This window comes from Ursus americanus, chromosome 8 (assembly GCF_024610735.1).
Source record: "Ursus americanus isolate L20-20 chromosome 8, mUrsAme1.1.p, whole genome shotgun sequence".
Classification (NCBI taxonomy): domain Eukaryota; kingdom Metazoa; phylum Chordata; class Mammalia; order Carnivora; family Ursidae; genus Ursus; species Ursus americanus.
The window spans coordinates 30,983,513-30,996,592 of record NC_142134.1 but is presented as its reverse complement, the minus strand read 5'-3'; the positions used below and the strand labels follow the sequence as shown (position 1 = coordinate 30,996,592).

At 32.9% G+C, this 13,080-nt stretch overlaps 1 protein-coding gene and 1 long non-coding RNA gene across 3 annotated transcripts in view; one reads left to right on the top strand and one right to left on the bottom strand.

The window, feature by feature from the left end:
• LOC148109557 (uncharacterized) overlaps window positions 1-13,080 on the top strand; it is a 296,308-nt gene that overhangs the window by 245,202 nt on the left and 38,026 nt on the right. The window lies entirely within an intron of this gene.
• Window positions 1-13,080, bottom strand: part of LOC148109558 (transmembrane protease serine 11G-like) — a 37,201-nt gene that overhangs the window by 11,514 nt on the left and 12,607 nt on the right. Inside the window, exons 4-5 of the mRNA XM_087863915.1 lie at window positions 12,176-12,243; window positions 11,387-11,547 (exon numbers count right to left, since the gene is read on the bottom strand). Coding sequence (XP_087720041.1) covers window positions 11,387-11,547; window positions 12,176-12,243 — 229 coding nt within the window. The remainder of the gene's footprint in view (window positions 1-11,386; window positions 11,548-12,175; window positions 12,244-13,080) is intronic.

Below are 13,080 nucleotides of genomic sequence, written 5' to 3'. Positions count from 1 at the left end.
TCATCTGAAACCGTGGAGGACAAAAGGAAGTGGCATAGCATTTTTCAAGTTCTGAAAGAAAAAACTATCAACCATGAATCCTATATCCATTGAAACTATATCTAGAAATAAAGGTATTCTAGGATGAAGGGAAATGAATTTTAGTTTCTAAAAGACCTACTCTTAGATAATGGCTAGAGAAAGCTCTCCAAACAAAAAGCAAATGATAATAGAAGAAGGCCAATACTTTCAGAAAGGAAAGAGACAGAATGTGTAAGAACAGAAATATACATAAGAGACTATTTTTCACCTCATAGGTTTCTTTAAACATATTTTATGGTTGAAGCAAAAGATGCAACACCATCTAATGTGCAGAATATATAGAGAGGAAATACTAATCTGATGAGCAAAATATATATAGAGAAAAATGTGTCTCAAAAATGGCGAGGGCAAAGAGACCAAATGGAAGTAAAGTTTCTAAACTTCATTGGAAGTGGTATAATGTTGACACCAGTAGGCTATGATGTTATGTGTGTGTATGTTAATACCTAGCGTAGACATTAGGACAGCTATGCATAGTGATAAACTCAGAAACATTACAAATAAATCAAAATGGAATTCTAAAACAAATGTTGTTACCCACAGGGAGGGAGGAAAAAAGGAACAGAGGAATAAGACACATTAATATGTGAATGGTTTAAATACATCAATTAAGAGGCAGAGAATGACAGAGTGTAATTAGGAAAACATGACTCAACTATTTTCTTTTTACACTGAAATTTCTAAATTGTAAGTAAAAGGATGGAAAAATCTCACAAATATGAACTAAAAAAGAGCAGTAGTGGCTCTATTAATATCAGATAAAGTGGACTTCAGAGAAAAAATTACTGGATACATAGAGGGACATTACATAATGATAAAAGGATCAATCTACTAAGACTATGTAACAATTTCAAGTGAATGTTTACAAATAGCAGAGCTTCAAAATACATCAAAGCAATAACTTCAACACCCTCCAATATCAATAATTGATGTGATTACTAGACAGAAAGTCAGCAAGGATATAGAATTAAACAACACCATCAACAACAAGATCTGATTGACATTTATAAAACACTCCACCCAACAATAACAGCAAGCACATTTTAAACAACCTTGGAGCATTCATTAAAATAGACCATATCCTGTGTCATATTTTAAAGAATTGAAATCGAATTTGTTCTCTGTTCATAGTGGGGTCAAATTAGAAATCAATAACAGAAAGGTAAGGAGAAAAATCTCCAAACACTTGGGAATTAAACAGCAGACTACTAAATAATACATGGGTGCAAAAGGAAGTCTCAAAGAAAGCTAAAAAATTACATAGAATTGAGTGAATATGAAAGTACAACATAGTAAGTATTGTGGGAGGCAGTTAAAGTATTACAGGAGGAAATCATAGCACTAAGTGCTTATGTTAGAAAAGAGAAATGATCTCAAATCAATATTCTCAAGTTCCTAACTAAAAAAACAAATAAGCAAACAAATAAACAAACAAACAGAAAAAGAAGAGCAAAGTAAGCCTAAAGTAAGGAAGAGGAAGGAAATGTAAAGAAAAAAATCAATGAAGATCAAAATTTCAATAAAAATTTAAAACAGAAAAAAATATAGAAAAATTAATGAGACAAAAAATACTGATTGTAAGAAAAAAAATCAATAGAATTGATAAACTTTGGGAAGATTGACAAAGATAAAAATAGAGAAGGTGCAAATCACCAATATCAGGAATTAATTGAGGGGATATCACAAAAAAACCTCATAAAGATGTGGTGTGTATACGCAATGGAGTATTACTCAGCCATCAAGAAGAATGAAATCTTGCCGTTTGCAATGATATGGATGGAAGTAGAGGGTATTATGCTAGGCGAAATAAGTCAGAATTTAAGTGGAATTTAAGAAACAAAACAGATGAACATAGGGGAAGGGAAGGAAAAATAAAATAAGATGAAAATTGAGAAGGAGGCAAACCATAAAAGGCACTGAACTCTAGGAAACAAACTGAGGGTTACTGGAGGGGACGTTGGGGAGGGGAAGGGATAACTGGGTGATGGTCATTAAGGAGTGCACCTGTTGTAATGAGCATTGGGTGTTATATGCAACTGACAAATCACTAAATTCTACTTCTGAAACTAATAAAAAAAAAAGTCATAGGGTTACCATACTGACCTGAGAGTATATGCATAGAAGAATTTAAAATAAATGTTCACAAAAAAAAAACCTGAAAAAAAAAGTTAAGTAAGGAATACTTTGAACAACTTTACATTCATAAATTTGACAATTTAAAAGAAAAGGACAAATTCCTTGAAAACTATAAACTACCAAAACTCAGCAAAGATGATATAGGTAACCTGAATAGTCCTACTATTAAAGAAATTGAATTTGTAATAAAAGATGAAAACACACACACACACAGACACACACACACAACGAAAACACCTTACGCCCAGGTGGCTTCACTGGAGATTTTGGCAAAACATTCAAAGAATTAATACCACTTTTACACAGTCTTTTCTAGAAATTATAACAAAAGAGAGCATTTCCTAATTCATTTGGTATGGCCAGTATTACCCTGATATTGAAACTAGATAAACAAGAAAACAGACTAATATCTGTCATGAATTTAAATCAACAAAATTTTAATCAATCGAATCTAACATTGTATATAAAGAATAGTACAGTGATGAAGTAGATTTATTCCAGGTATATAAAGATAGTTCAATATTTGTAAGTCAATTAGTGTAATCTACCATATCAACAGGCTACAGAAAAAAATATATGATTATGCCAATTGATACAGAAAATGCATTCAACAAAATTTGGCATCTATCATACCACCACACCAACCTGTCACACTCACAATAAAAAAAATTGGAAAATAACAAGTGTTGATAAGAATTGGGAGACATTAGAACCCTTAAACCTTGCTGGTGAGAATGTAAAATGATGCAGCTACTGTGAAGAACAGTTTATAGTTCTTTAACAAGTTAAACATAGAGTTACCATATTGCCCAGCAATTCCACTCCTGGGTATGTATCCAACAGTATTGAAAACTGGTAATCAAATAAATACTATACACCAATATTTATAGCAGTACTATTCACAATAGACAAGCAATGGAAACAGCACAAATGTCCATCACCTGATGACTGGGTAAACAAAGTGCACTATATCTATATAGTGAAATATTATTCAGCCATAAAAAGAATAAAGTATTGATACATCCTAAAACATGGATGAGCTCTGAAAATATTATGCTAAGTGAAAGCAGCCAGACACAAAAGTCACATATTATATGGTCCCATCTATATGAAGTATCCAGAATAGATAAATCCACAGAGACAGAAGATTAGTGGTTGTCTGGGGCTGGGTGAAGGGAGAATGAGTGACTGTTTAATTGATATAGGATTTCCTTTGAGGTCATAAAAATGTCTTGAAACTAGGTAGCGGTGATGGTTTCACAACATTATGAACTAAATGCCACCAAACTGTACACTTTAAAATGGTTAATGGTTAATTTTGTGTTATGTGAATTTTACCTCAAAAAAAATATTCAACATAGTAAAGATGTGAATTCACCCCAAACTGATCTATAAGTCTAGCAAAATTTCTGTCAAAATCTGTTTTTCTGTAGACATAGACAAGATTATTATTAAAGTTATTTAGAAAGGAACTAGAGTATTTAAAATAATTTTGATAAAGAAGAATAAAGTGGGAGAATCATTCTTCCCAATATTAAGCTTGCTATATAGCTGCAATAATCAAGACAGTATGATCCTGATGGAAAGATGGACACATACATCAATAAAATCGAATGGAGAACCCAAAAATAGATTCACACAAAAATGCCCAATTAATTTTTGACAAAGGAGCAAAAGTAATTCAGTGGAAGGTGGGCAGCCTTTCCAATAAACAGTGCTGGAGCAATTGAATATCTATTAACAACAAGAACAATGACAAAAAAACCCTCACAGCTTATACAAAAATGAGCTCAAAATGGATTTTAGACTTTAATGTAAGATGTAATGTGAGACCATAAAACTTATAAAAATTAGTATAAAATGTTAAAAACTGTAATATGTAAAATTATAAAATTTACAGAAAAGAACATAGGAGATAATTGTCAGGGAACCAGGACTAGGGGAAGAGTTAGATTTATTACCAACAACATGGTCCATAAAAATGAAAGTTCAATTGGTTGAATCACATCAAATTTAAACTTTTCCTATCTGAAAGACTCTGTTTATGGGATGAAAAGACAAATTTCAGAATAGTAGGAATTATTTGTAAATTACATATCTGACAAAGCCTCATATGGAGAATATATAATGACCTCTCAATATTCAACATTTGAGAAATAAAAATCAGCTTAATTAGAAAATTTGCACAGATATTTTGCTAAAGAGGATGTATAGATGGCAAACACATAAAAGGATGTTTGGTGTTATTAGCTATTGGAGAAAATAAAATTAAAGCCATAATGAGATATCACTATATACCTATCAGAAAGGCCAACATGAAAAATAGTCATAATACCAAATGTTGGCAAAGATGCAGAAAAACTAGGTCACTCATACATTGCCAATGGAAATACAACATGTACAGCTACTCTGGAAAGTAGTTTGGTAGTTCCTTTCAAAACCCAAAATAGTTTTATCAACCTAGCAATTGTACTCTTAGACATATCCCAGAGAAAGAGAGACTAATTTTCTTATAGGAACATATATATGAATGTTCATAGCAGCTTCATTGTATTAGCCAAAATCTTGAAACTATCCAAATGTGTTTCAAGGGATGAATGGTTAAACAAACTGTGAAATACTATGGAATACTACTCAGCAAGGAAAAGAACAAACTATTGATACACACATCAACATGGGTGAAGTTCAAGGAAATCATGTTAAGTGGAAAAGATCAATTTCAAAAGGATACAAAGTATATGATTTACATGACATTCATGAAATAAAATAAAGAGATGAAGAATGGATTAGTAGTTGCCAGAGGCTAGGGATATGTAGAGGAGATGGGTGTATTTACAAAGAGGTAACACAGGGGAATCTTGATATGGTAGAGTTGAATATATTGACTATGGTAGTAGTTATGCAAGGCTACATATGTGATAAAATGGCACAGAGCTATACCTACACATACACACATATGCACACACACACACACACACACATGCACAAATGAACTCATATAAAACTGTGGAATCTGAATAAGCTCTATGGATTGTATTTATGTCAATTTCTTGGTTTTGACAGGTGCTATAGTTGTATAAGATATTAACATTACCAAAGGCTGCAGGAAGCATGCAAGTGCACAAGATTTCCCTGAAATTTCTTTGAAACCCCCCATGAATCTATAATTATTTCAAAATATTTTTAAAAATCAACCATTCTTTATAAAATCAATGCTCAGAAATCGGTTGCATTTCTATACACTAACAATGAGAGAGAAGAAAGAGAAATTAAGGAGTTGATCCCATTTACAATTGCACTAAAACCAATAAGACACCTAGGAATAAGCCTAACCAAAGAGGCAAAGGATCTATACTCAGAAAACTATAGAATACTCATGAAAGAAATTAAAATGACACAAAGAAATGAAAAAATGTTCCATGCTCACGGACTGGAAGAACAAATATTGTTAAAATGTCTTTGGTACCTAGAGCAACCTATACATTCAATGCAATCCCTATCAAAATATTATCAACTTTTTTCACAGATCTGGAACAAATAATTCTAAAATTTGTATAGAACCAGAAAAGACCCTGAAAAGCCAAAGGAATGTCAAAAAAGAAAACCAAAGCTTGTGGCATCACAATTCTGAACTTCAAGCTATGTTATAAAGCTGTAATCATCAAGACAGTATGGTATTGGCACAAAAACAGACACATAGATCACTGGAACAGAATAGAGAACCTAGAAATGGACCCTCAACTCTATGGTCAACTGATCTTTGACAAAGCAGGAAAGAATATCCAATGGAAAACAGTCTTTTTAACAAATGGTATTGAGAAATTGGGTAGCCACATGCAGAAGAATGAAACTGGACCATATTCTTATAGCATACACAAAGATAAGCTCAAAATGGATGAAAGAGCTAGATGTGAGCCAGAAATCCATCAAAATCCTAGAGGAGAACACAGGCAACAACTTCTGTGACCTCGGCCACAGCAACTTCTTGCTATACATGTCTCCAAAGGCAAGGGAAACAAAGGCAAAAATTAACTATTGGTACTTCATCAAGATAAAAGCTTTTGCATACCAAAGGAAACAGTTGACAAAACCAAAAGACAACCATGGAATGGGAGAAGATATTTATAAATATCTTATCAGATAAAGGGTTAGTATCCAAAATCTATAAAGAACTTATCAAACTCAACACCTAAAGAACAAATAATCCAATCAAGAAATGGGCAGAAGACAGGAACAGACATTCTCCAAAGAAGACATCCAAATGGCCAACAGACACATGAAAAAATGTGCATCATCACTCATCATCAGGAAAATACAAATCAAAACCACAATGAGATATCACCTCCCATCAGTCAGAATGGCTAAAATTAACAAGTCAGAAAATGACAGATGTTGGTGAGGATGTGGAGAAAGGGGAAACCTCTTACACTGTTGGTGGGAATGTAGGCTGGTCCAGCCACTCAGGAAAACAGTATGGAGGTTCCTCAAGATGTTGAAAATAGAGCTACCTTCTGACCCAAGAATTGCACTACTGGGTATTTACTCCAAAGATACAAATGTAGGGACCAAAGGGGCACCTGCACCCCAATGTTTATAGCAGCAATGTCCACAACAGCCAAACTATGGAAAGAGCCCAGATGTCCATTGACTGATGAATGGATAAAAGAGATATGATACACACACACACACACACACACACACACACACACAATGGAATACTACTCAGCCATCAAAAAATGAAATTTTGCCATTTGTAACGATGTGGATGGAACTAGAGGGTATTATGTTAAGTGAAATAAGTCAAGTGAAATAAGTCAATCAGAGAAAGACAATTATCATATGATCTCACTCCTATGTGGAATTTAAGAAACAAAACAGAGGATAATAAGGGAAGGGAGGGAAAAATTAAACAAGACTAAATCATAGAGGGAGACAAACCATTGGAAACTCTTATCATAGGAAACAAACTGGGTTTCTGGAGGGGCGGTGAGTGGGGGATGGGGTAACTGGGTGATGGACATTAAGGAGGGCATGTGATGTAGTGAGCACTGGGTGTTACATAAGACTGATGAATCAGTGAACTCTACATCTGAAATGAATAATTCACTGTAGTTAGTTAATTGAATTTAAATTTAAAAAAAAATCAAGCATCCTAGTGGAAGTCTGAATTATCTTTCTTTTCTTTTTATAGAATATTATAAAACATTGTCATTTGAAAAACTAATCAGAGAGTATGCATCCCAAAAATGTAAGGGGAAAACAATAAGGTATTACAGAGGTATACCAAGGTACTAATTATAAAAATAATGTTCTTTTTTTCTGGATTGTATGATATTCAGAGTATTAGCTTTTTAAAATTTATGATTTGTTGTGATTTCTTTCTTATTCTAACTAAATCCTCACTTTCCTACTTAAAATTTATTTCAATAGTGGATGAGATATCGGATCTGGTTAAAGAAGATAGTACAGTTTTTGATTGGAAACTAGACACAAAATGGGTTAAATGAAATATTAAAGATAAATCCTTCTGGTTAACTTCTTCTTATGCTAAATAAAACTGCTATAAAATATGTTAAATACTAAGTGTAGAAGGTGAAAGTGCTACTACCGGAAAACTTTGAGACCAGCAAAATGATTTTAAAATGTTTAAAAATTTTTAAATTATACTAGTCTGAATAAAGGCAATATCATATATTATTTGGCTTTGATCTAACTCACAAAGACTTAGAAGAAAAGTTTATACATTTTAAAAACACTGAAAAAAACAAACATAATTGACCTAAATCATTTTTTCAAAAAACTACCACCTACACCTCCTCTTAGAGTTTGAGGGACATCAGATTATGCCAATCCTAAAATATGCCACTTTGGCATATGAATTATTCTGAGTCAAAGGCAATTAAGAAGAATTAGATACAAGATATTCCTCTTGCTCTTCGCCAATTTGCCTAAAAGCAGAACATAAATTTACAAAGGTTTCCCTCCTCTTCTCTCTGCCAGGAAAGAGAAAGATTAATCCATAGAGACCATTTTGGACCCTGACAGTCTGAGAAGGCACCAGAAGAATCCTCATAAAACTTTACTAACTAGCCTTTATCTCTGCCCTTGGAAGCCTAAAACTGCTCTCCTTTGTTCTGTCATTTCTCCACAAATTTATTGTTCTTTGATGAAGATACTATAGAAGCCAAATTCTAAGCCACCTCTTTGAGTTATTCATTTCCCTCTAGTTATTTCCCATGTATACATGTTAATAAACTTATGTTTCTTTTTTTCTTGTTAACCATCTTTTATTACAGGGATTTTTTATTATAGTCAAGAACTTGAAAGGGTAGAGGGAAAAATACTTATCTTCCCCACAAGTAAATTCCATGCATTTTTCTTTATATTTTTTGTATTTAAATGATGAAAGGAAACAGAAATAGAGACATATTTGGGGATAATAAAAGAATAACTTAATGATTTCATGAAAGGTGGTCATACAATAAAATCAAAGACTAAAATTATGCTTTTATGAGACACTGACAATCTTAGCTAATTTGTTCTTTCAACTAATTGTTTTCCTTTTTCTTTATTTCCTTCCTCCTGCTCTCCATCCCTTCCTCCTTCCTTCCTCCCTTCCCTAGTCACTTGGAATCACTAGAGAGAATTCTGACTTCTATATAATGGAAAAAATGTTCACAAGGCTATAAATTTTAGAAAAAATTCACCTGATTATCCATGAGCATTTTAAATTCTGCACTTTTTTAAAAGAAGATCTACATAGACAACTATTTAGCAAACTTGCACTTAAATGTGAAAGCTAAAACCAAAGCTTCCCCTTGAACTTTATTATGATCCTGTATACGTTACTTTTGAAAGATTATACCTAATACATTTCTGCATTGTTTCTTCTGTGTTAGACTTAAGATATTTGCCAACTGACTCTTCCAATATTTGTGCTTTGGGGCCATGTGTGTTAGTTTTTCAGCTACCTTTTTGAAGACATGTTATCAATTCTTCAACTTCCTAGGATCAGGGTTGCTAATGATATCTGAGAAAGTCCATAAAATGATACATTACATTAATATGTTTATACTTGTACTTTTCAAAGCATTTTTAAATTTTTCCAAAGGATGAATTTTATAGTTGTTGCTCTTTTCATTTTGCAAAACAGGAACTAAGACAGTTTCAGCAACTTATCCCAGGCTGCACTACTATGGTTATTGCTAAGACACAGGCCTCCCGAGTTCTAGTTTAGGGTTCTTCCCACCGCTACCTGCAGACTTTCCCTTAGAATGCATTCTGTGCATTTTTCTTTTTACTGTATATGCTGAAATGATTTCTCTTACTCAATGAAACTCAAGTTTTGTTTTTAAGATTTTTGTGTATTTTCATGTAGTTCTAAAACTCTGTATGGAAAGAGGATTGATTCTAGTTTCCTCAGTGTTCTGTGGGGTTTTTAAATTTAATATTGCTTTTGTTTCCTGCCCAATTTCAAGAGAATGAGTTAGTTTACAACATTAAAGATAGAACATTTTACAAATATCAAGTTCCTGCTCTTTGCTGGGTTCTGTGCTAATCTCAGGGATGTGACTGTAACTACAGAAAACATATTTCCTATATTCAAGGAATTGTCAGTCTTTTGCAGAAAGAGATGAAATTAAAAATGTACAATTAATTTCTGAGTACCCTTGGTAAGCCAGAAGTCTCTGGATGAATTATGAATCTGAGGAGAGCTTTCCAGAGGAATGAGGAATGTCTTAACAGTAACTTCCTCTGATAGCAATGGAACATCTGGTGATGGATGGTTTGCCAGCAGATGCCTGAAGGGACCAATCCCTCACTCTGATCCAGCAACACTACAAAGGACCTAAGTACCTTAACACCACAAAGCAGGGGTCAGGGTGGGCAGATAGATCCAGAAATGATGGAGTTTAAGTTTGTAACATTTGGCTTAATGGGAGCTCAAGATTAAATTAATTTTTTTAAAATCAAAATCTCACAAATACCACTACATCCTCAACAAAATGTGTTCTTCAGAAAGTTTGTCTCTGCTATCTAAAGCACAGTGCACTGGATTCAAAGTCTACTCTGTTCTATCTGCATGATAACAAAACTGAATGTTGGGCATTACTCACAGAAACTTCAATTTCTTACCTTCAAGGTATTTTTCTCTTCTTTTTGACTTTCAAAACCTATAATGAAACCTATAATGCAATTTTCTCTTCTGTTAACATATTATAATATATCTGCTCTAGCCCTCCGGAACAGTTTTTGGGGAAAAAGTACCAAGAGAAAACTTATTAGTAACCGTAATTATCTGTTAGCCTTAGAGTCTCATTTCATAGCTTACACAAATCCTTGTAAAACATGTCAACTTCAAAGTTAATATATACAAATCTAACAGTAGCCTTGGAATTATAATGAGCTTTGTTTAATCTCATACCCCAAACATTTATAACCCAGTTCCTGATGCCTTTGTGGCAAATGACATGGTGCTTTTATGCCAGAGACAGGTATCATCAGGGTCTGGCATTTTTCTTCTGTCTCCTCCATGCCCTGGGCCAAACCTATCCTGCACGCTGTAGGAAGGCTTATGGTAGTGTCAGAAAAAAATGACGTGTCTCCTTTCATAGAAGCCAAATAATGTTTGTGCCTCACATATGATTTCTGTGTTCATACCACTCTTACAGTCTGGATTCTGACTGGAGAGAGTATTGCAACAGCAAGAGGCACTATAGATTACTATATTAGTTGCAGAGTGTAGGTTTTTATCTCACACATGCTTAATTAATTCAAACAATTCCATCAAGATTTCTTTTAAAAAAAGGAAATATTATTACATTTGGGTTATCTTACAATTTTTGTTTCATAATTATTTCCACACTAATCAAAGGAAGATAATCTTTGGTGTTGATTGTGTGGAGATTTGTTTATTATCAAGTAAATGAGAAACTTAAAAATGAAAAATGCGTTCATTTTATGGTGAAATAAAGCTTTCTCTGTAGATGAGAAGATCGTTAAAATAATAAACTCTTTTTTTTGATGTTCTTTTATTATATTATGTTAGTCACCATACAGTACATCCCTGGTTTTTGATGTAAAGTTCGATGATTCATTAGTTGCTTATAACACCCAGTGCACCAAAATAATAAACTCTTAACAAGGGAAGGAAAATGGGATTTCTTGCCTTTAAGATATGGTAATGAAGTATCTATCTTCAAGAAGCTTTCATTTAATTTCAATTTCTCATGCAAAATGTTGTCAGCTTGCCTTTTTATCATGTCTGCATTGTTAGAAACAAACTGAAACTTAAGCAATACATCTGTTTTCAAACCGTCACTACTTGACCTAAAAAAGAAAAACACGAGAATCAATGAGTGAGGTCATAGCCATAGTTATGACTATTTTATACTTTAGCATCTAAATACTAGTTATATGTTCAAGAAAATACAACAAATAATTTTATGTATTTTATTGTCATGGATTTCCTCCTTCCTGTATCATATAGGTGTTGTTAATGCCAGAATTATCCCCTGCTTGTAAAACTTGATCATATTCAGAGAAAGCTAAGTACGAGTTCTATAATTTTTTTTTCTGGAAAAATACATAAAAAAACGCTTGTTAAATCCATCAACTTTGTGTATGTGTGTGTGTTGATTTTTAAAAATTTACAATATCTATTGTTAAAAAATAAAGTGAAACAGAGAAGAGTATTCAAGGATTGTAAGATTCTTTAACTGAATACAAAGTCTTTAAGAAGACAACCAGTAGAATATATTGTATCACTACCTAAGCCAAGAAATGCTCTCCCTATAGGTACTCTGTAAAGAAGGAATAATAATTAAATGTAATAATATTAAAATATTTCTGCTCTTGGTAAATCTAAGATTTTTAGATCCTATCCACAAATCAGACAAGAAATAACTAAGTAATTCAAATTTTCCTTTCATCATAAAATTTAATCAGTTGTGATTACCTAAAGTCAACAACATGAGACTTGATGTAATGATGATTTAAGCTGGATCTTCGAAATATCTTATCTATCTGAGAAAAGAAAAAAAAAACCAACAATGTAGAACTTTTTAAAATATGAATTCACACATTTCAACATATCACAAAAATGCCTGTATAAAATCTGCAGTAATAGCATTTACTTCTAAGTTTGTTTGCAGCTATCCTCAGAAAGTTCATTTGGGCATAATCCTCTTTTCATAAAGGTCACCCCTATAATCAGATGTTGATATTTGAACAACTTGTCACATGATCAAGGATAGTTCATATATCTCAAGTGTCGAATTAAGCTAGATATTTCAGTAGCCAATATAAAATATGCATGGGGATAGAGGTGCTGAGACTGAATTTCTTCAAAAATTTGATGTGTATGGAATTATCAGCCATTATCAGTCAAGCTCAGTTATCATCATCATGATTGTGATTGAAGGATCAGTTTTGTAGGCGTTAGTGAAACATTTTAGGCCATGTTTTGATCCTGTGGTAAATGGAGCAGAGGGGGAGAATGTGTATTTATCAGGCACTTCCTGAAAAAGAATATACTTTTCAAGAAAAATACATGAAATGATTACTTAGAATAAGACAAAACTATATGTGCCATTTGTATGTCATGTTAGACTTCCTATATGGGATAATTTCTCTGTAGTATAAAATCCTCGAAGAAATTATTTCTCACTAAAACCACAACTTATTACAGAATCTGTGGTTTTACAAACCTGTTTATTGCCATTGACTCATCAAGTTGGCTTCTTGAAGAAAGGACTGACCAAATGCCAAACCTTAAGTGAACATGAGTCTCAATAATTAGTTTCACGAATCAGAAGAGCTGCCAAAATTGAAACTGGTTATGTGTTGAACAAATACTTTTCA